This window comes from Cylas formicarius, unplaced genomic scaffold, assembly GCF_029955315.1.
Source record: "Cylas formicarius isolate icCylForm1 unplaced genomic scaffold, icCylForm1.1 PGA_scaffold_3__17_contigs__length_32017465, whole genome shotgun sequence".
Taxonomy (NCBI): Eukaryota; Metazoa; Arthropoda; class Insecta; order Coleoptera; family Brentidae; genus Cylas; species Cylas formicarius.
This window is the reverse complement of record NW_026844326.1, coordinates 14,160,274-14,180,879: the sequence shown is the minus strand read 5'-3', so window position 1 is coordinate 14,180,879 and position 20,606 is coordinate 14,160,274. Positions and strand designations below refer to the sequence as shown.

At 32.6% G+C, this 20,606-nt stretch overlaps 1 protein-coding gene across 6 annotated transcripts in view; it reads right to left on the bottom strand.

Annotated features, from left to right (window-relative positions):
- The window catches only part of LOC132699139 (phospholipase A2 isozymes PA3A/PA3B/PA5), a 110,470-nt gene that overhangs the window by 65,776 nt on the left and 24,088 nt on the right, over nt 1–20,606 (bottom strand). The window contains exon 1 of one of the 6 annotated variants that reach the window (XM_060665671.1): nt 15,581–15,961. The exons of the other annotated variants lie outside the window; for them this stretch is intronic. Coding sequence (XP_060521654.1) covers nt 15,581–15,594 — 14 coding nt within the window. The 5' untranslated portion in view covers nt 15,595–15,961. Of the gene's footprint in view, nt 1–15,580; nt 15,962–20,606 lie in introns of those variants that run through there. 6 annotated transcript variants of the gene reach the window in all.

Here is a 20,606-nt window from a genome sequence, read left to right as displayed (position 1 = left end):
CAGTGCAATAATAATTATTTCAGCCATTTTTTTGATTATATACAAGGTTTTCAAATTATAGGCAAAAATCTAAAAGACCTAGAAAATTGTCCTTTTACAGAGGAAATTATTAGCCGCAAATCAAAAATCGTTTTGGCTCAAACGGTGTCATAGGCCGCATCAAGAGCTACAATTTTTGTATTTGCGGTTTTCGTCTATCACATAAGCTGCTCGGGATATTTGAAAAAATCCATATCGAAATCGTAAGTTCGGGTTCTGTCAAGATGCGAAAAAACTTATTTTCAAAAAATTCTCGAACCAAGAAACGTGGAAGATCTAGGGCTATAACCTCCACTTCGAAAATTGTTTGAATCATATACAGGGTGTGTCGTTTATGGGCAAAAAATCTAAAATATCCTAAAAATTTTTGTTTTTGTGGGGAAATTATTGGCGATAAATGAAAAACTGTTACAGATGGGATAGTTTTATTTCAACACTCTCGTAAACCGTGTCGTGAGAGAGTTTCGGGATTCGTTAATTATACGGGGCGCGAGATATTTTAAAAAATATCATTCGGCAACGCTATTATTTGTGCAAATTTTAATATTTACCGATGTTTGCTGTAACTTTGAAGTTCGATGAAATGTGAATTAAATTACATCGATTTTCCGAAAGTTCCATAGTGGTCCGCAGGAGCACGATAGAAAAACAATGCGTCCCTTTACCACATGAAACCGCGAAGCTCTTTCCTTTTATCATAAAAAGCTGCTTCGCGCTACGCGCTAGAAACTTACCACGCCCAGTAACAATTTTTCGAAAGCAATCTTGTGTTACTTTTGAACCAGAAGTTATTGAGTTAAAATAAAGGCAAAATACTCAACAATTGCTCAACTAACCAAAGCTAAACCAATGTGTCTTGGACAAATATCACCACAAACCATCAAATATTTACCGTTACTTCCTTCTTTTGTTTACACATTTTTTCCGCGGCAAAGTGAAGATATGAAAAATTGAAATTGGAATTTCTTGAAGACCCAAAAATACTGTACCGTTATTTTTATCGGGCCTGTCTATTTCCGGGAGACTACAATAGTCACGCAGAACAGTAAACCCGATACGTGCATTTCATATGACAATTAAAAATGCGAATATTACACCTTAAAATATAAAACCTAGTCTTGAAATTGTTCAATATCTGTTTTGGTAAACTCATCAAGCTTGTGTACATTTGTATACAGACTGGATTTAAATGAATTAATTTTAAAAAAAACTGACTTGGTCTTCTCTATGGCAATTTTATTACCTTTTTTAAAAAAAAGCGTTAAGATGTCAGTATGAGTTTCAGGAATCGTCTAAACCAACATAATTTAAAAGGTCACACGAGTAGCCAACCAAGTGGTAAATCGGAATCTCAAAGGTTAAATAATTTACTTATAACATAGCAATAAATAAAAAAAAAGGTGGAGTGCCCAAAACATGCAGTCACGTCTTAAATTGGTGTAGAGGAGGGCAAGGCAAAGCAGACAAATACATTCTTCTAATTTAGCAGAATTAAAGAACAGTTTAGTGATTACGGTAGAAACGAAATTTTTACTGCCCTTGGTATGCATCTGAATTATTGAAACGCCCATATTATGTTTGCTTGATTGATCCAAGTCTCGACGCATTCTCCACTTCCTTATTTGGACTAAGCCATTTATAATTGCAAATAACTGTAACGCACTCTCGAAAATGTAGGTAATTAATTTAACTTTCCGTATCAATTTACAGCACGCAAGAAAATTAAATTCATGCCGTTTTTGTCCTATTAAAACTTGAATAATTTGGTGGCTTCGTTTCTGAGCGTTTGACCGCTATTTTGAGCGTTTAGAAACGTAACTTTAGTGCCGTCAATTAGCAGACACCCTTTCGTATATGTCTACAGAAAAACTCGAACATAAAAGCAAGTACGACCAACCCCCTTGGGGTGGGTCCCCGCACTACACGAAAATTAAGCGGATGCAAGAGTCATTTGATACTCTTATCCTTAACGCGAGTGAAAGGAGGGGACAATAATACCATAATTAATCTATTTCAATCCCCACCGGCGATGAATGAATAAAAGGTGCCTAGACCTATGCGTTGTCTTGTTATTAGCGGAAGTTTTAGACAACTACCTAGGCTTTTTTCACCTTTTGTACAACTTTTTACTACAGCGTGGGGTCATTGTTTCAAAATTTGATCGATTTTCTAATATTTGCATATTTTAAGTTTTTCAAATGAGTAATTTTCATGCCCATTTTGCGAAATTTTAGTATTGTCCCCCCTATAACCAGTACATAAAATGTGGAAAAATCTAATTCATCTGTATTGATAAATTTTCTTTAAAAATTATAGAAATTAGTAATCGCTTTATAATGTTTTAGTAAGTTAGATGAATATAGAAAATATTTTAGACTTCTATCTATTCTACAGATTTCAATTTAATGTCTTTTATTTACATTTTTATTTCATTCATTCGTCTTCATCATTCACTTTTATTCTACTTTACTTACTTTCAATTTAAAAAAAATCAACAATGTATAATTTAATAAGGCAAAATGGTTTAAATTTATACTTTAAGCATTTTAAATTATATACGATGCTATTTACGTGAATAAATACTTATATAAAAACGAATTTATTTCTTTTTCATAAGAAAACAAAACGAACGAGGCTAAATTGTTGTCATCTACACATTAAACCCCATCAGAAATTGAAATGTAGAAATGCTCTAACAGCTTCAATATAATTGGAAGAACTCTTTGAATAGACAAAATGCGGCATCTAATAATAAAGATAGATAAATATATCGGGTCGTAAATTTGCTTCTCACTGTTGAGATCTTAGTGACTGTAAAAAGTTTAAATGAGGACAAAGTTGTTTTGGTGCTCAGTGTAAAGCTGTTTTGAAATTATCAAAATATATATAAAATAAAATACACTGTCAAAGAAGGTGAGCCTATTAAATTTGAAACCCTATCATCTACGGGTAACATCTACACCATATTCATTTTTCTCAAATACAATTCTAATTTATCTAATTTTATCAAATTTGGATAAAACTTATATAATTGACTAATTATTTGATATCATAATTTATATAAAAATTGCTTAATTTAATATTTAATAATATAATTATAATATATCAATTTTATTTAATATTAATTAATTTTTTATTATTTATTTTATTTTATTTATTTTTTTATTATTTATTATTAATATTATCAATTTTATTTAATACATTTAGACAAAATTGCGTACATTCCGTGAAAGAACCTGATAAAACGGCGTGGAGGGCTGGGGGGGTGTTTAAAGGGCCCTTTGCTGAACTCCCTGTCATATATTTTAATTTGATTCATGACTTCTGAGACGATTAAAATCTAATAACGCGTCAGATTAACACCGTCACAGTAAAATCAGCGCGAGAAACTTTCATGATGATCGTAGTATAAACGTGATGGAAAACGATGATCATCATCATTCTAATAATAATGCACTGTTTGCACCGGACAAGCAGGGGCGGAACGAGTATTAATAACCATTGTTATTTTTTATTAACCTATATTCGCGGCATGTTACTTTTTAAATAACTGCCTTGAACGCATATTTCAATTTCTTTGGTAAAGCTTTTTTTAATACTGAAATAATTATTTGTAAAAAAACGACAAATTTGAGTAGCATCATTGCGCCGATGGTTCTAACATTTTTCTATTTCATATCCAATGTAGTTAACTTTATGACATTATGACTTTATGACATTGTCATAAAGTTAACTTTGTTTCTAAATTGACGGGTGCTCCTTCAAGAGGCACATTGTATTAACAGTGGAGGCTCATTAGGTAGACAAGTAATTAAACATTAACTTTTAAACAAATGTAATGCTATCAATAAACGTGTTTTTTATTCATAAACTTATTTTATGGATAAGTTAAATTTTCAAATTCTAACCAGCAATGATTTTTGCCAGTTATTATATTTATATTTATAGTATATTTTGTCGGGCCATACATCAAACAGTGGATGAATAGTTAATGAAATTGATTAACGTTTGTCTGAAACCTTGAAGGAATAGTAATTACATCTATTACTTTTCAAAGACGTCTATAAAACTTTTGTTTTACTTTTTACAAAACTTCTGGATTCCTCCTGCGTCGGTTTTTGTTGAATCGTACTAGCTCACGTTTCGCCAATCATCCTGTTGCCTTCTTCAGAACTTGACTGAAACTGGCTCGCATTTTACTCTGTACCTGCTTTTATATTTTTTGAGGGGGGCGGACCTGAATAAGGGGCATAAACCCCGTCTCGGATGACTGATTCCCATATTGGCGACAGGTAGGCGTAGGTATCCCAGTATAGTGGCGATTTCTCCAATGAAAACATTTGTGAAAGCGGTTTTGTCCGATAAGAGCGCTTACGAAATTGCGACTTGTATGTTTTGAATTGGCGAAGATGATGCGTACACTGAAATAAAATGTTAAGATTTAAAGTTGGCCTATTTTGATTGATATCTGGAAGATACTTAACTGACAATTGACAATGACTTAAATAGCATCTTCTGGGACTATTTTAATGTTCTATTAATTTTTTTTATTTCTATCCGTGATGCATTAAATATCTAATAATTGCGAGATACAAAATAGAAATATGAAATAAATATATTCTTTGGCATCTTGAACGACTTGTGTTGAGAAGAAAAAATTAAATAATTAACTTTTTATATCCAAAATTATGCTTAAAAAATTTGTACTAACATTCATAAAAAAAAATCTAAAGTAATATTGAAATTATGAGAAGAAATATCTTTTTTTCGGTAAACTTTAACGGCCTCTTTTATGTCTAAGATTAATGCAACTAAGAAGATATGTTTACATGAAGTTTTTTGCGGAAAATGGTTTCTTATCAGCTGTACTATATATAAACAAAAATATTAGTGAAATAATGGAGACATTCAAATCGAATAAGATTTTCTAACTTAGGTATACATCTTAGAATATTTAATAATATTACTACAGTAAAATCTGTTGAATCTAACATACTTTTAAATGAATGATTATTGTTAGGCCATCTCCCGATGAACTCTTAAAAGAAGTGGAACTTTAAATGTTGTATATGTGTATATGTATCGATGAATGCAGCAAATATTTCTAGGTAAACTACTTATACGGATGTAAATATTTTTCCTAAACTAAATATTTGGTCGGAAGAATAAATCAGCGTGCCATTCGATGTCATATTAACCCCTTTATGCAATGAAACATCTGTTACATTGATTCGAGTAATTTTTGCTGCCACGGCGAGTATTTACAACTGATTGTGAATGCAGACAAGAGCACTTATCAACTCGACATACAGGATCATATATTTGATTTCTCTACGGTAGTTCGCCCACTGATCCTTCAATTTTTCAGCAGGACCGCGGCCGTAACGAATACAGTGTTGTCGATGAGGTTATATCGTTACACATAAGTTAGTCAAATTGTTTTCACTAACAGGATTGTTTCTGAAAGATATACCTGTTGGGTAATAATAGATATACCGAGTGTGTGATAAGTATGCGGTCTGGTGAGCCTACAGGGGAGATCAAAATAACTATAGTTTACCATATTAAAAAATTCCAGGACCAAAATTTGGTGTTCTGTGAATGGCGTAAAGACAACTCATTGTTATTCTCTTATTAGTAAAAAAATATATACATCATTATCCTAGGTAGCTAACTAGGTGCGTATATAAATATAAGTAGGCATAATCATTGTTTTAGATCAGTTTCAGTCTTAATTTCGCTGTCGTCATCCAAATTCACCATAATTCTTTCCCTTGCCAACAGATCTTCATTTACATATGATAGTTCTAATTCTCGAGCATAAGCTACACAAATCTCCCAGCTTTTTTTCAGAATATTCTGCATCTCTGTCTAGATTCAATCCTTCACAGAAGAATTCAAGATTGGCGAAACATTGGTCCTTTTTAAGCTATTATCTTGGTTCGGGTTTAAAGGCCGTCGTCGATTGGACGTAGACGGAGATGGAAGGACCTCTGAAGAAGCTCGCCACTCGTGCTAGCGAAACGTTAGGAAGTAATTCCAATCGACGACGACCTTTAAACCCGAACCAAAATAATAGCTTATCAACGGGCCGCGAAAGCCTTAACCAATTTATCATTGGTCCTTTTTACCGACGCTTGGAGCTCATTCCATATTCAATTCTATAAATCGCCGGTTATACTCTACCACAGTACATCTTTTACAGGTCAGGAGAGACGGACTTGTTGGGACTGCATTTTGACGGGTGTCATTTTACACAGCTGAAAACTGCAAAAAAATAAACAAATAAAATAAAACTTTTTTTTATTCAATACTATTAAAACTTTTGAAAGGGGCGATGGTAGATTAAGCGAAACATGATTAAGTATTTATTATATTATTATTTTTTTAAAACCGCAATTTCTATCAAGACACATGTGGAGTATCTTTTTGAAGAAAAGTGACCAAGGTATTTAGAAATTTACCTTTCGCCACTGTTAAATGGCACCAGTCAAAATATTGACCCTAAGAAGTGTATGAGCAAGTCCGTTCCTGACTTCTCTGACAATGAATTTCTATGGTTTACCCACAATTTTCATTACTAATCGGCTCAAAAATTAGAGCCCAAACGGTAAATTGCTTGGTAACCCTTTCAGTATCTCCGTTACAGATTCTTTGGGAATTTTTGTATATGTTAATTAGGATTACTTTTACGCAGTCCAGAATATGTCATTAAAGAACAGAATGAAAGAAATACATTAAACGTGGATCCATAATGATGATTAACGAGTACACTGAAGAGAGTAAGCAATATCAAAATTCCTTATAAAACATCCACTCTTACCACGAAAATAATCTGTATTTTTAAATTTCAATATTGTTTAATTTATCCTTATATTTACAAATCAAATTGCCTCCTAATCTTGGGACCATCTTCATCATCTTCATAAAATTCGATTCAAATTTGATTTCGATGCACCAAAATATCTTCGATTCGATGTGGGCATGAAACATTGTGCGAAATAGGACGCTCGAAGCACTAAAATAGAAAAAAATAATATACATTTTTAACGATAGCGAAACCCTCGCGGCAAAAAATAGCGACAACGTTGCAGGCATTCACGCACTTATAAATTGGTTCCTGGGCGTTCTTTATCTTTATACTCTCACCTAGTGTCACGAACGTTGGACAGTAAATTCTCAACTGTCTTCTATATACGGAGCAGTTATATAAAATGATTTATTTTAAGAGGTAAGTCAAAGAATCCAGACCCATTGACGGCAGTTGTAGGCGAAGACGCGCATGGGATAAGATTTGGTCTCATGGTCATCGCAAATAAAGCTATAATGATTATACGATTCATAAATTAAATGCGAGATCTTAAATGATCTTTTACCGTGCTTCTGAGAAACGAAGTTCGTGTATAACGAATACGGATAGTCTACCTCATGTAGATTCGGGTTTGATTAGATATTATGTTTATACAATGTGGTAGGGGGTCAAATTAGAAAACATTGAATAAATTAAGTTTGTCTGTCACAAAATTGTTATAGCTTGGTCGTCTCGGATACTGAAATACATCTTTATTTGCCCTGTTTTAAAAATAATGTACCACGTATCCAATTTTCAGCACTTTTATGGGTTATTTTTGAAGATAGAAAGTCGCGGTTTACGCGACACTATGCAACTGTTTTTGTGAAATTAAAGATGCCGTCAACAAAACTATCATGACCCTTTTGGTTTTTGAAATACAATTTTTTACTTGCTTTAACGATTCATTAGTTAAGAAGCACATATATTTTTTAAATCGAACGCGCTGTATTGGAACTCATTTAAGATTTTCAGGAATATATATTAGTGCAAAAATGTTTTAAAAATTAAGCTCATTTCACTGTTTTCATATTTTATTTTATATGCAGCTGTAGACCATGATTAATTTATTAAAAACCATATTTAAGCAAACCATTATAAAGACTAGAAGAAACTCAATTCTCTAAAATGCAATAATTTAAATGTGTTTCATACGGTATGAACTACTATTTATAATAATTTTCAACTTATTATAGTCAATTATTACATTAATTAATACATAACAATGCAAAACTCTCTAATTTTTTTTTTACTGGCTTATAAAAGAATTAATGGCCCCCTTCGTAGAGTTTCGAAAGTTAAATCAAATGCCCGTCGAAGTTCTGCTACAGACTCTTATCGTTTTTTATATACTTTATTTTCCATACATCCCCATAAAAAGAAATCTAAAACTGAAAGATCCGGAGATCGTGAAGGTGACCTTACAGGTCCGTTGGTACCTATCCATTTTTCAGGAAAGTTGCCATCTAAAAATTGTCTTAAAAGTCCAGAGTTATGCCTTGGGGCACCATCTTGCTGAAGGTATATTTCATTATAATATACTAATTCTGGAATGAGTTCCTCAAAAAGAAGAAGAACGTCCTTCATAAATTCGGTAGGCTACTGATTGTAGGCTATATTGTTCTAACCTAATACATTTGTTTTTCTTTGCTCCCTATTCTCGTTCAAATAATTTTTAAGGACGTGGTTGAATAAAGGATCTGTCCCTAGCTAAATTTATTTTCAGACGAGCAAATATATCTGAAAACGATTGTCTTGCCTCTGGATATCTAATATAAACAAAACACATTTCTTAAATATAAAAATTATACTGACTATATTCCTTTAGAAACCTGACTGTGTTATAATTACGAAGTTTCTTGGGCATTTTCATTGCATTGTATAAAACGTACCAACATATATATTCTTCAGAATTTTCATATACTGCCATTATTATAGAAAATTAATTACCTTGAAATAAACACAGAAAGGACAAATTGATAGGTAATAAAAATATAATATATAATAATAAAACTCGTAAGCTTTTGACACAATTGCTTTTTTGTTTTTAATAGATGAGTCATAATCAACTATCAACTTAAGATTATAATATCATAATATTTATACTATTAATAAGACATTATTATTTTTTGGAAAAATATATTTTCATCCTGTTTTTCAGAAAAACAGTCTCGCTTATAGTAATAATATTTTTTAGTTAGTTGATTTAGTTGATTTACTATGGCCTACTGCTACAAATAGAGTAAAAAATGAAAAAAAAAATTGAGTTTAATTTTCAAAACAACTTTACGAAGGAGACCAAAAAAAATATATGTAAAAATATATATATGAACGTTTTCTTAACTCTTCAATAACTCAAAATCAGTAGTCTTGGATTTCACCCTGTATTTCAAAAACCAAGAGGGTCATAATAATTTTATTATCCGCACCTTAAATTTCATGCGTAAACCGCAACATTCTATCTTTCAAAATAACTGAGATACTCGGTAAAAGTTTCCAAAATGGGATACTCTGTACAACTAATTATAAGTGACTATATACTATAAAAACCAAAGAAGATTGGCCTCTCATTTTCATTGAAAAAGTCGGCTTTATTGCTTCTTTAAATTGGCTCTGCAATCTTAAAAAATATTCTGTTTCGAGCAAGCTATAAAATATGAAATGGAAGCGGCATTTGTTATTAATTACAGTAGGCCTTGCAACAATTTTGGTATGGGCAGTAAAACAATATCTCGAACTCAAACGTTCAAGAAATCAATGCGTCGCCAAAAACAATAGAAGCTTATAAAAAGAACTAACCAAGTGGAATCGTTTCAGATACAGTGACACGAATAAATTGAAATATTTATCGGGCTGTTGTGAGAACCCCGTTCGACGCCACTAATGGTTTTCTCTTTTTATTAATTGTATTAGGTGTTAGATCGAATTGCCTAGAAGCAACTGGATTTCTCTTTACTTTGTAAGACATTCCGTATTAAAATTATTGTATTATTTGTTTCCTAAAACGTTACTGATCAAGGACATCGATTAAATTATGTAAAATTATTACTGCAAAAAGATGGTGATTGCCCACATAACTTTGAAACATTCAATAATGAATATATTGCTTGTAATTTAGAGGTTTAAATAACTTACCCAAAGATTAAGTTGCTAGTATAAACCTTTTCCATGTTTTTCAAACAGCCTTGGTCATTATTTTACTCTTTCGATGTACACTAACTCATAGGCGCATTTGGTAAATTATTTCTAATCCCATCACACAAGTGTTGCTTTTGATGAAAAAAGTGCGTGTCCCAAATATTTTCAATTTTACTTTACGCAAGTTGAAATGACCATATTTTTATTTACTTTATGAGAGCTGTTTCGGCAACATCGACTCTTAATCAACTCTTGAACTGTGCCTGCTGCTTGTCTATCAGCACAGTCGTACATAATAGTTCAACTTATCCTCACGCTCAAAAAATATCTAATTTTTATTCTATTTTTCACAGAGTTATTAATACGCCACTTTCAACAAAAACGAATAAAAAGGAATTAAACATTACAAACCGTGTATTATAAATAAAATCGTGAATAAAAAATAGTATCAAATAACCTGAACTGAATTTCAAACTGGCAACACAATTGGAAAATATTAAAAAAACAGCAAATCGAAGGTTGAAAAAACTCAAATTTATGTTGAACATAAAGGTGGCATGAAAATAAATGTTTAGTACCTAATTTCGTTACGCACTTAAATTTAGAATAAAATAATTTTGAGGACAAATTTGAAATGTAGCATATGGGATTCAAAAGCAGAAAATTGAACTTATTAAACGCTATGGAGATTAACAAACTGAGATATTCAAATGGTTTACTTAACGACCAAGCAAATTTAAATAATTCACCTCTAATTACCTGGAATAACAGTATGCGTCATTCAGCAGCAGATGGACACGTAAAGACACGATATTGTCACATATTTTTGTGAAAATATGGACAACCTTCTGTTATTATTTAAAGAGTTTTTCACTGTTTTGGATAAGAATTTTTGGAATCAAGGTTCAATCTATATTCCTTTGTATTTTAAGGGAAACACTCGGTATAGTACTTATGTTCAATGTTCTGTTAGCACATGCGGTTTTTACATTACCGACATAATACGAGCTTTGACTAACATAACAGAAATTTTCTATTTTCTAAATGATAAAATCATAGAAAGCAGGGTATTAGATTGAAGACAAAACATCCAAGAAGAGAATCTTTCTATTTTCTGGTTCCTTTTCTTTGATCCAGTTGATCAGGATTGTGAAAGAACTACAACTGCTTGTATACACAATCAAAGTCAGTGACAAAAAACCCAATGAAAAATGTATTCACTATTTTCGTTTCAATTATTTTTTAAAATTAGTTTTTAACGAACTATAACGACACGCAATGCTTTGTACCTGTCCGCACGAGAAAGGGAAGTCTCAAACGCATTTAGCTATAATTTCATATTTATCTGGAAGTTACTATGGATTTGCTTTCTTTCGCTTTTTCGGCTGTGATAGTGGTTAACGGGTCACGTGACCGAGCAAAAATTCCCTAGACCGGAGACAGCCTCATGAACATCGAAAATTCGTCGCGTATAATCAAATTGAACCGAAATGACTCACTTAAGTTCGGGTTTTTGATCTGCGAACCTTGACACCCCACAAAACTATTCCTCCTACCCCGAGTCCGACCCTCGCGACGGCATGTGAACTCTTAATTTGTATGTTCAATGCAATGTCACTAATTTGGTTAGCAAAGCCGAGACGCGGCGCAAGTGATAAAGCTGCCAAATATTTATGGTTATCGATATCGAGTTTATTGCAAAACGTTTGTTGAAAGGCCGTTCGATTGTGATTTGTTCTTCGTCTGATTTATTACGCGTAAAATTTATGAAAGGTTATAGTGATTCTGATAGATGCTATTAGGTTTTTGTTGGAAAGACCGATCGATGTCCCTTACTGTACTGATATTTTACATTAACAAGAGAAACACACAATTGGCACTTACGCTAGAAATTTATATTCATTATTAATTACTCGTGATAATAATTTAAGCATTAGTAAATAGATAAATACCCTAAAACACTAGTGCTGATACAAGATACAATACAGTATGTTTTGCTGCCTTCGGAGACATTTTCATTGGAAAGTTTTAACACTTTGGACCATTTTAGGAACTTATGAAATGGTGCAATATTATTATCGAAGAGTGTTTTAAATTCAGCAAGAGGCACGTTGCAACAAAAACTCATAAATTTATGATGAATTTGGAGAAATGTATAGGTATATTCATATTTATTCGACTATGCACTCTGCGTAATGTCACAGTATTTGCGACATCAACTTCATAATATGCTTGAAATAATTAAATTATACCAATCAAAATATTTATAAATAAATATGCTTAATTATGATTGAATGAATGAATTTCAAATCAAATTTTATTATGCAGTTTGTTTTTTGGGTAAAGTTTTATCTGAATCGTTAATATCTTAGAAATAAAGGTAAGGCCACGTCTTTAAAATCCCAGCTCATTTTTTACTAAAGCTTGGCTTTATAACACCCGAAATGTGTAATTTTCGTTGACTGCTATGGTTTTTGATGCTTTTCCTTTTTTGTGAGTTTGTTATTTATCACTAGCTGTCCCTGCAGACTTCGTACTGCCTCAATCGATAAATAAAAAACCTACACTTTCGTATAAAATAATCTTAAAACAAACAAAGCGAATCCGTATTTAATAAAAGAGCATTTTTTGAATGAAGCATGAAGTTTTATTATTATTTTTGACACATCATGTTACTTACTTACAAAACAGAGTTATTTTTAAGTTATAAATTTGATATTGACAGACACACGCCGTTATGATACAGTCTGTTAATCATAGATACCGTAACACAATATCGTAATACTTTTTTTCTACTCCCGTCTGTAAAATGCCTCATTACACACCGATCTAGCGTGCGGGAAACGTCACTTTACCACTTGAGTTTCGTTTCCCATGGATACGAGCTACTTCGGACATTTCCGGGATTTTACCACACGGGTTTGGGAGCAATCGGACGTTTTCGGAGATATTTCCCATGCTTTAAATGTTGACGTTTTTCAATTCTGATGGTCATGTCAGTGAATGTATTCGTATTGTTTTACGACGATGTACCCAAAAACTAAAGGTCGTAGAAAAAGTATAGTATGCAACACGTTCGGTAAACTTTTTAAGTCACTCGTTTATTAAACACTCACTCCGCTAGTGTTGAATGAACTCGTGAGTCAAATGCCGTTTACCGCACTTGTTGCATAACATACTATTTACGTCTTCCGAATTGCGACAGGATAGATTGACATATTAGTTAGTTGTCAAATTTAATGTCAAATATTATGGTTGCGTTCAAAATTTAAATTGTAACAAAACCTAATATTTATCAATCTATAAAAAAAAATAATCTGATAGATTAACAACGAGTTTTGGAACGCGGTATATATATATATATATATATATATATATATATATATATATATATATATATATATATATATATATATATATATATATATATGTATGTATATATATATATATATATATATATATATATATATATATATATATATATATATATATATATATATATATATATGATGACACTATATTCCGGGATATCATCCGTTCGCTCGTTGAACTCCGACTGGAATCCTGCATCCGACTGGAATCCTGCAAATCCTGCATCCGACTGGAATCCTGCAGACGTTTCGCCAAAATCTCACTTGGCATCTTCAATGCTCGCGCTCCGAAAACACTTCGAACACTGGGAGGTTATCGGCGGTGCGTGCGGTATTTATACTCTGCGCCGGAGATGGTAACGGTGCTGCTTGTGCGTGGGGGGAGGTGGCTCCGCCCCCTGAATTGTCGCGTTGTTAATTTCGCCCGATCGTAGTTGCGATGTCCCCGTTGGCTGCTGCGCATCGCTCTGCTGTTTGATTATCGTTCTCCACGTGTTGGATAAATGCAGAGCGTCGTCTCTCGTATTGAGGTGTCCGGACTTTTCTATTTCGATGGCCTCTCGTATAATCCTAGTCCTAAAATCAGGAATATTAGCTATTTGTTTGCAAGTGCCGAAATCAATTTTATGGCCTGTCTGATGTTGGTGCTGAAACAAAGCAGATGTTGTTTGTTTGTTTCTTATGGCTAAACGATGTTCCTCGAGCCTGGCTGAAATCTTCTGTTGGTCTGTCCCACATACGTCAGGCTGCACGATCCGCATGCTACCCTGTATACTCCTTGGTTTTCCAGAGTAATTTTTTGTTTTGGGTTTCTTAGTATTGCTCCGATGGTATGGTCAGGTTTGTATGCCGTTGATATGTCGTGTTTCCGTAATATTCGGCCGATTTTGTCAGTAACCCCCTTGATGTATGGCAGGACAGCGATTGATCTTCGTTGGGTCTCGTCCTGCACTCTCTGCTGCGGCTGTTGTTGTTTACTGATTGCCTTGCTGATGGTGCGCCTTTGGTATCCGTTTTGTTGAAGACAGGTACTAATTTTCTTCAGTTCTTTATCTCTGTTCCTCTCGTTTGTGAGCCTGAAGGACCGAGCAATTAATGTATTTGCCACTGCCTGTATCTGTGATGGGTGGTGATGAGATTTAGGTTATATATATATATATATATATATATATATATATATATATATATATATATATATATATATATATATATATATATATATATATATATATATATATATTCACGAATTGATTCACGGATGGAAAAATGTGATGACACTATATTCCGGGATATCATCCGTTCACTTGTTGAACTCCGACTGGAATCCTGCAGACGTTTCGCCAAAATCTCACTTGGCATCTTCAATGCTCGCGCTCCGCAGTGTTCGAAGTGTTTTCGGAGCGTGTTAGCTCTTGACTCATTTCACAATACCGAAAATATTTAATTTTGGGTGGTTTTTGATTATGATTCCTTTCTGAGAGTTTTTTTAAACTCTCACGACTTAAAAGTGAAAGTAAATGTAGTCTTCCATACCCCATTATTTACTAAAGCTCTGCTCACTTCACAGTACCCAAAATGTGTGATTTTCCTTAACTAGCTATGGTTTTGGTTTTAATTCTTTTCTATGACTTTCTTTATGAATAATTAACAGCTTAAAAATAAAGATAACACGATGTAGAGTCTTTAAAACTCCAACTTATTTTTTACTTCTCAGTACTCAAAATTATGGTATTTGATCCCGATTTTCTTTCTGTGAGGTTTTTTTTTGTGAATCATTAACATATTAAGGTGATCCCATGCAAAATTTTCAAAATCGCAGCTTATTATTTACTAGAGCTTGGCTGGGTTCGCAATACTCAAAATATATGATTTTCGGTGACTGGTATACAACAGGTAATATACGCCTAAAGAAATGCCACCAACATCCGCCCATGGCAACAGTAGTGGACTCGGCTTATAAATATTTATTAAGGGCAGTGTGAATGATTTATGTTCGTTAATATTATGAATAATTGCAGCCGTTTACTATTGGCGGAATGGGTTCTTGTGATCTTTTTTATGGAGAAGACGATTTGTCGGGGAAATTTTTACTGTCGCCATACCCCGAATAATTTGTGACAATTACATTTTAAAAACAACCAATTTAAATTAAACTGAATAATAAATTTACCACTGCACATACCTGGTAAATGGCATAAATTAAAGTAGCTCCACATGATTTTCCAGTTCCCGTTAATTTTTGACAATTGACATTTTGAATTAGCGCAATTCAGAAATCCATCTTGTAAATTGTTAGATATCCCTAAAATTGAAGGTGCTTTTCTATTTTCGACCATTTTGAAAATTGTAGATAACTTTTTTATTTGTGAAAAATTTTAATTTACATAAAAATATTATTAAAGCATTAATAGAACAATGTGCCAAACAAGTGAGAGCTCTGCTTTATAGTACTAATTGAAAGTTTTTTTTAATCTAAATAAAGTAAATAATCATGCAATTCAAAATTGTTTTGAACATCTATAATTTTGAAGTACTTACATTTTTTTCGTTCAAAATCATTTTTGTTTTAGCTTCTCCATCTTCATGTTATTACTTTTAGCGTCTAGCATTCTTAACAAAACCGTGTTATTGTATGTAAATTTAAATCTCCACTTGAGAGGGATGAAAACGAGATTTTGTTTGTTTAGTTCATCCGACTTTTCGTGGAATGAATGTTAAAATCGAAGGGAAAGAATGACTAGTTACATTTTTATTTATTGAGGAAGCGACTGAGTTCTTAAGGCCAACCCTTGCGTAAGTTTGCTGCCCGTCCTCAGTTTAAACAACGGGGAAGTTTCACAGAATGTCTATACTTGTCGAAATGATTTGAATAGGAATTAAATACTCTTAAAAAAGCTTATTTAAATGAAGACAAAGAAACAATGCTCACTAAATCGTGTGTTTTTACAGTATGGTATTTATTTAATTTTAGTTTATTATTATAAGCCACAGCCATTTTTTTTGCACAGATCATGCTGCTGCCAGGGACAGTAGCAGGTATAAATACTGATGTGTATTTAAAGTTAATAAAGGTAATAGAAAAAAGAACGATTTTTTAGGAATGACTGTCTTCAAAGTCCCCCACTTTCTTGCTCTGCGTTTACGATGCTTGAGTGTTTCCGTGTACTCGACTATAAATCTTTTTATTTCAGTTTTTAAAACGGGTCTATTTTAGAATTATCAGAACATTTTTCTTGTATAAAAAGCAGTTAATTATTTTTTCCAGCGTCTAAGTACTGATAAGCATAAAATTCGCATACCTCACTTGATTTATGATTAGTATGTCGTAAAAATTCCGACAGTGTACGTATAAGAAAACTTAGATTTACGTCTCTTAGAATAGGAAGAGCCAGTTTATTTATATCTCTCTCAATTTATTCATAAGGCGTAAACGACTGACTATAATATTTATCGACTTGTTGTCGCCACTTTTTCCGATAAAAACTTCAAGTGCAATCTAGAGTAGAACAAGTTTACGGAACTATGCGCATATTATATTGAAGAGAGTATATTGGCAGACGCTAGTTATTCTCATCGTCCTGTTTCAGGTTGTCAGATGCCGCTACAGGCGCTAGTGATTTGCGATTTGAGGACGGTAGCATGTGTCAAATTAAATTTTAAATTAGGGAATAAGTAAATATTCATTTGTTTATTTTTTGCACTTGCCTGGATACCGTAATTCACTTTTTATTAATATTGCGAATACCGAAATGTCTCATAAGAGCTTAGTACGCGTAGATAAGGAAAATGATAAATTTTATTTGATTTTTGAGGATAAGCTACTTTAGAAACATGATTATCGTTTTTTAGCAACCATGTGGATATATGCTAAAGGCACATTATTACCGAAGGAGCTGTCATAGAATATCTCGATATTTGGAAAGCTTCAAGTCAAAGCGCAGTACTGAAACTTTACTTTGAATTCTCGAAATCTTAAAAAAACCTTATGCGATGCTCTTGTTCTCTCCGTGTTTAATCACTGTGATGTCGTATATGGGCCTTGTTTAACAGCTAATTCGTCACAACGTATTGAAAAAAATCAAAATGCTGCTTGAGGACGCGGCGCTTGATCCATCGCTGTTGCCTTTATTTAAAAATAATTAAGACAAAATATCCCGAATACCTCTACGAAAAAATAACTTTTAGAACAGACGTGAATAACTTAAATCTAAGATTTAAAGGGGTCATAGTTCCTCGTCACCGATCTGGTGGTATATTTGAAAGATCCTTCAGTTACGACTTGGCTAAACTATATAATGACCTGCCCCTTTCCGTTCAGAATGCGCCAATAAATTATTTTCCAAATAAACTAAAAACGTGGTTATGTTCTAGAATTTAAAGAGAAAAAATTGAAAAAAAACATTGAGAAGTTACAGAACGCAGGAAGAATCAAACCAATGTGCACTGCTAGAATTCTTTAAAAATTTGTGGTACTTACAGTACTTTAGCCTCGACTTTAGCTAATAGTTTTTTCTATTTACAGAGGTAGGTTTTGGTTTTTCTTTCTGTTATATAATTAAGTGGGTACTTAACGCAATTGTAAACATAAGTGTAGAAATCAGCAAGCAGATACGTCTGGGCGCTGCACTCTTGCCTTTTCTTGTAATTTTCCTTGTCAAAATTACCAGAATAAAGTATATTATTATTGTTATTATTATTCAATTGAAAGTTAGTTAATGTTAAGTGCTAAATAATATTTCATTTTTCTATATTTATATTTGGGAACGTATAATAAGTTTTTCCTTAAGGTACAAATTATCAAATCGAGGCATAACCTTATGTGTACGTTTGAAAATCGTATCGTGTGTGAAAGTATTGACATGGGCAGAAGACAATATTCATATTTTCAAAGGAACTGACTACTGAGGATATTGAAGAATACGTGCTTGATTGAAAATATCTCCTTTGGAGAAATTTGGTTTCGGTTTCCATTAAACATCTAAAACCAAAAGCTAGAATCACGACTAATGTTCATGTTTATTATGATTTTGTTACGATTTTAGTGGCCACTTGGTCCAATAGGTCAATAGAACTGCTTTCTAGAAGGTCACAAAAATCCAATAATGGACTTTAGTTTTGATTTAGTGTTGGATTTTAGTGATTGGAACAAGAAAATGACACTGTGTGACGTCACCTAAAGATTTTCCAAAGTTTTAAGATTTTTCGGATAACTTCGGGACCACTGCAAATTATTTACCTTTTGAACTGATATTGTTAGGTGTGAAGTTGTATATTCTATTCTTGTGTACATTGGCGGGCCTATAAATCTATAAATATAAAAAAGCCGCACGTCTGCGCGAAGCGCCCCCTATAACAAACCGATTAAATCATAAATAACTTTAATGGGAAGTGCAAGCAATAATTTGAAAAGATGACACGGCCGTCGTAGTCGTCAAATTAGAACGGATGGTCACTATATACGAAACATTTATCCGACCTTCACTAAACGCTATTGTTAACAAAACCAACACTTTATTATAATCGAGACGAGAGAAATCCTCCAGGCACGTTTTGTTCCATTATTAAAAAACACTTGTAACGCTTACCTTTTTGATCTTTTTATCAACCGTCCAACACGGATATCCCATTCAAATGCAACCGGCATCGACACAACGATTTTTAATTCGACATCAGCGGCGGCGGCTGTGATATTTAGGCGTACGAGGAATTCTGAACCATTACTCATACAAAGTAGAGAATATCTTTCCCCTTGAAACGAGTAAATCAATATTATACATTGCTTTTAGATGCCCAGATAGGGTGCCACAAGTTTAACAATACTTTAGTCACGAGCTTATTTAATGATAGGCAGCACAACACAGGAGGCACATGCTTAATAAACGAGTATTTGAAGTAATAGGGATGTAGATATACAATATAGATTAACAAAATTTATACCTTAAAGTGACACTGCGCACGCCTCGGTGCATTTTAGAGTAGGGAGTAGAAACTTCTTACTGTACCGGTTCTTAACCGACACTTAAAACGGAATTTAAATTTCCGTAGCTTTTTAGATAAACCCCATTTAACTGAATTTAAGCACGTTTTTAACAGCTTATAATTATACATGGGTAATTTTAAATACCACTTTCGTTAGGACGATGCTTGAGATTTCTGGTTACTTAATCAACTTGATGCGTTTCGTCAATGTCATTTTATGGTCATTAAACGATACTCACCTCTAAGCTTTAGGTTTTAATTGAAAGCTTTGTATATGCATTTACCTTCAAAGAAAAACGCAAACGCATACAAATTCTAAAATTCTGTGAAATAATATGGTGTGCCAGAAGTCAACGATCAAACATAATCAAAATAACCCTCCATATACTTTTCCAATTGATTAACGCTTAAAATTTTTGTTTGGTTTTTGAAGTCTTCATCAAAACCAAAAATTAGATGCACTTAAAAAATTTATATAAAATAAAGGTAATACTCTCGAGTCTTATTCTTCTTTTATTGTTTAAGGTTCTTTTTACAATTCCAAATACTCAATAAATATATCAAAATATAGTCAATGCGTGTTTTCAAAAAACTCAGTAATTTTTAAATAACCCTCTCTCAAAGAACTTGTAAAATTAATGTGAAAATAGATTTTTTTTAAATACTTTTTTTACATATTCAAGTTTCTTCAAAATAGAAAATATCATGTGCTTATAATTGTTTTTTCGTGTATTATTGTCCCCTGTTCCAATTGTTCGTTTCAGTATATTATTAAGCGTTACATGCCGTTACAGATGGGACAATTTGGTTTAAACTGCTGTTGAGGCCGCATCATATTTTTGTATTCGCAGTTTTCTTCAATTATCATGCTCAAAATATTTGAAAAAAAGATGTTTACATTTTGCAAAGTTTTCCATGACTTTATACAGGGTGTATGTACAATAGAATTTATTTTTCGAAAGTTTTTTTGGGTTATTTTCACTTCAACATATTTTTTTTTCTAATTGTAAAATGAACAATTTTACTACATTCATTACTTACACCTTTCAACTTTCGATTAAGTAGAAACTAGCAATAATTAACAATGCAATAGAATATATTTTAAAATTCTCAAAACAATTCTTCAAAGTATCGAGAGTTTTATAACAATTGTATTCTTATAACTAAAAAAACTGAAACGAAGTTTATTTTTCTTCCGTAAAACCATTTTTCGGTAGTGAAAAAAATCT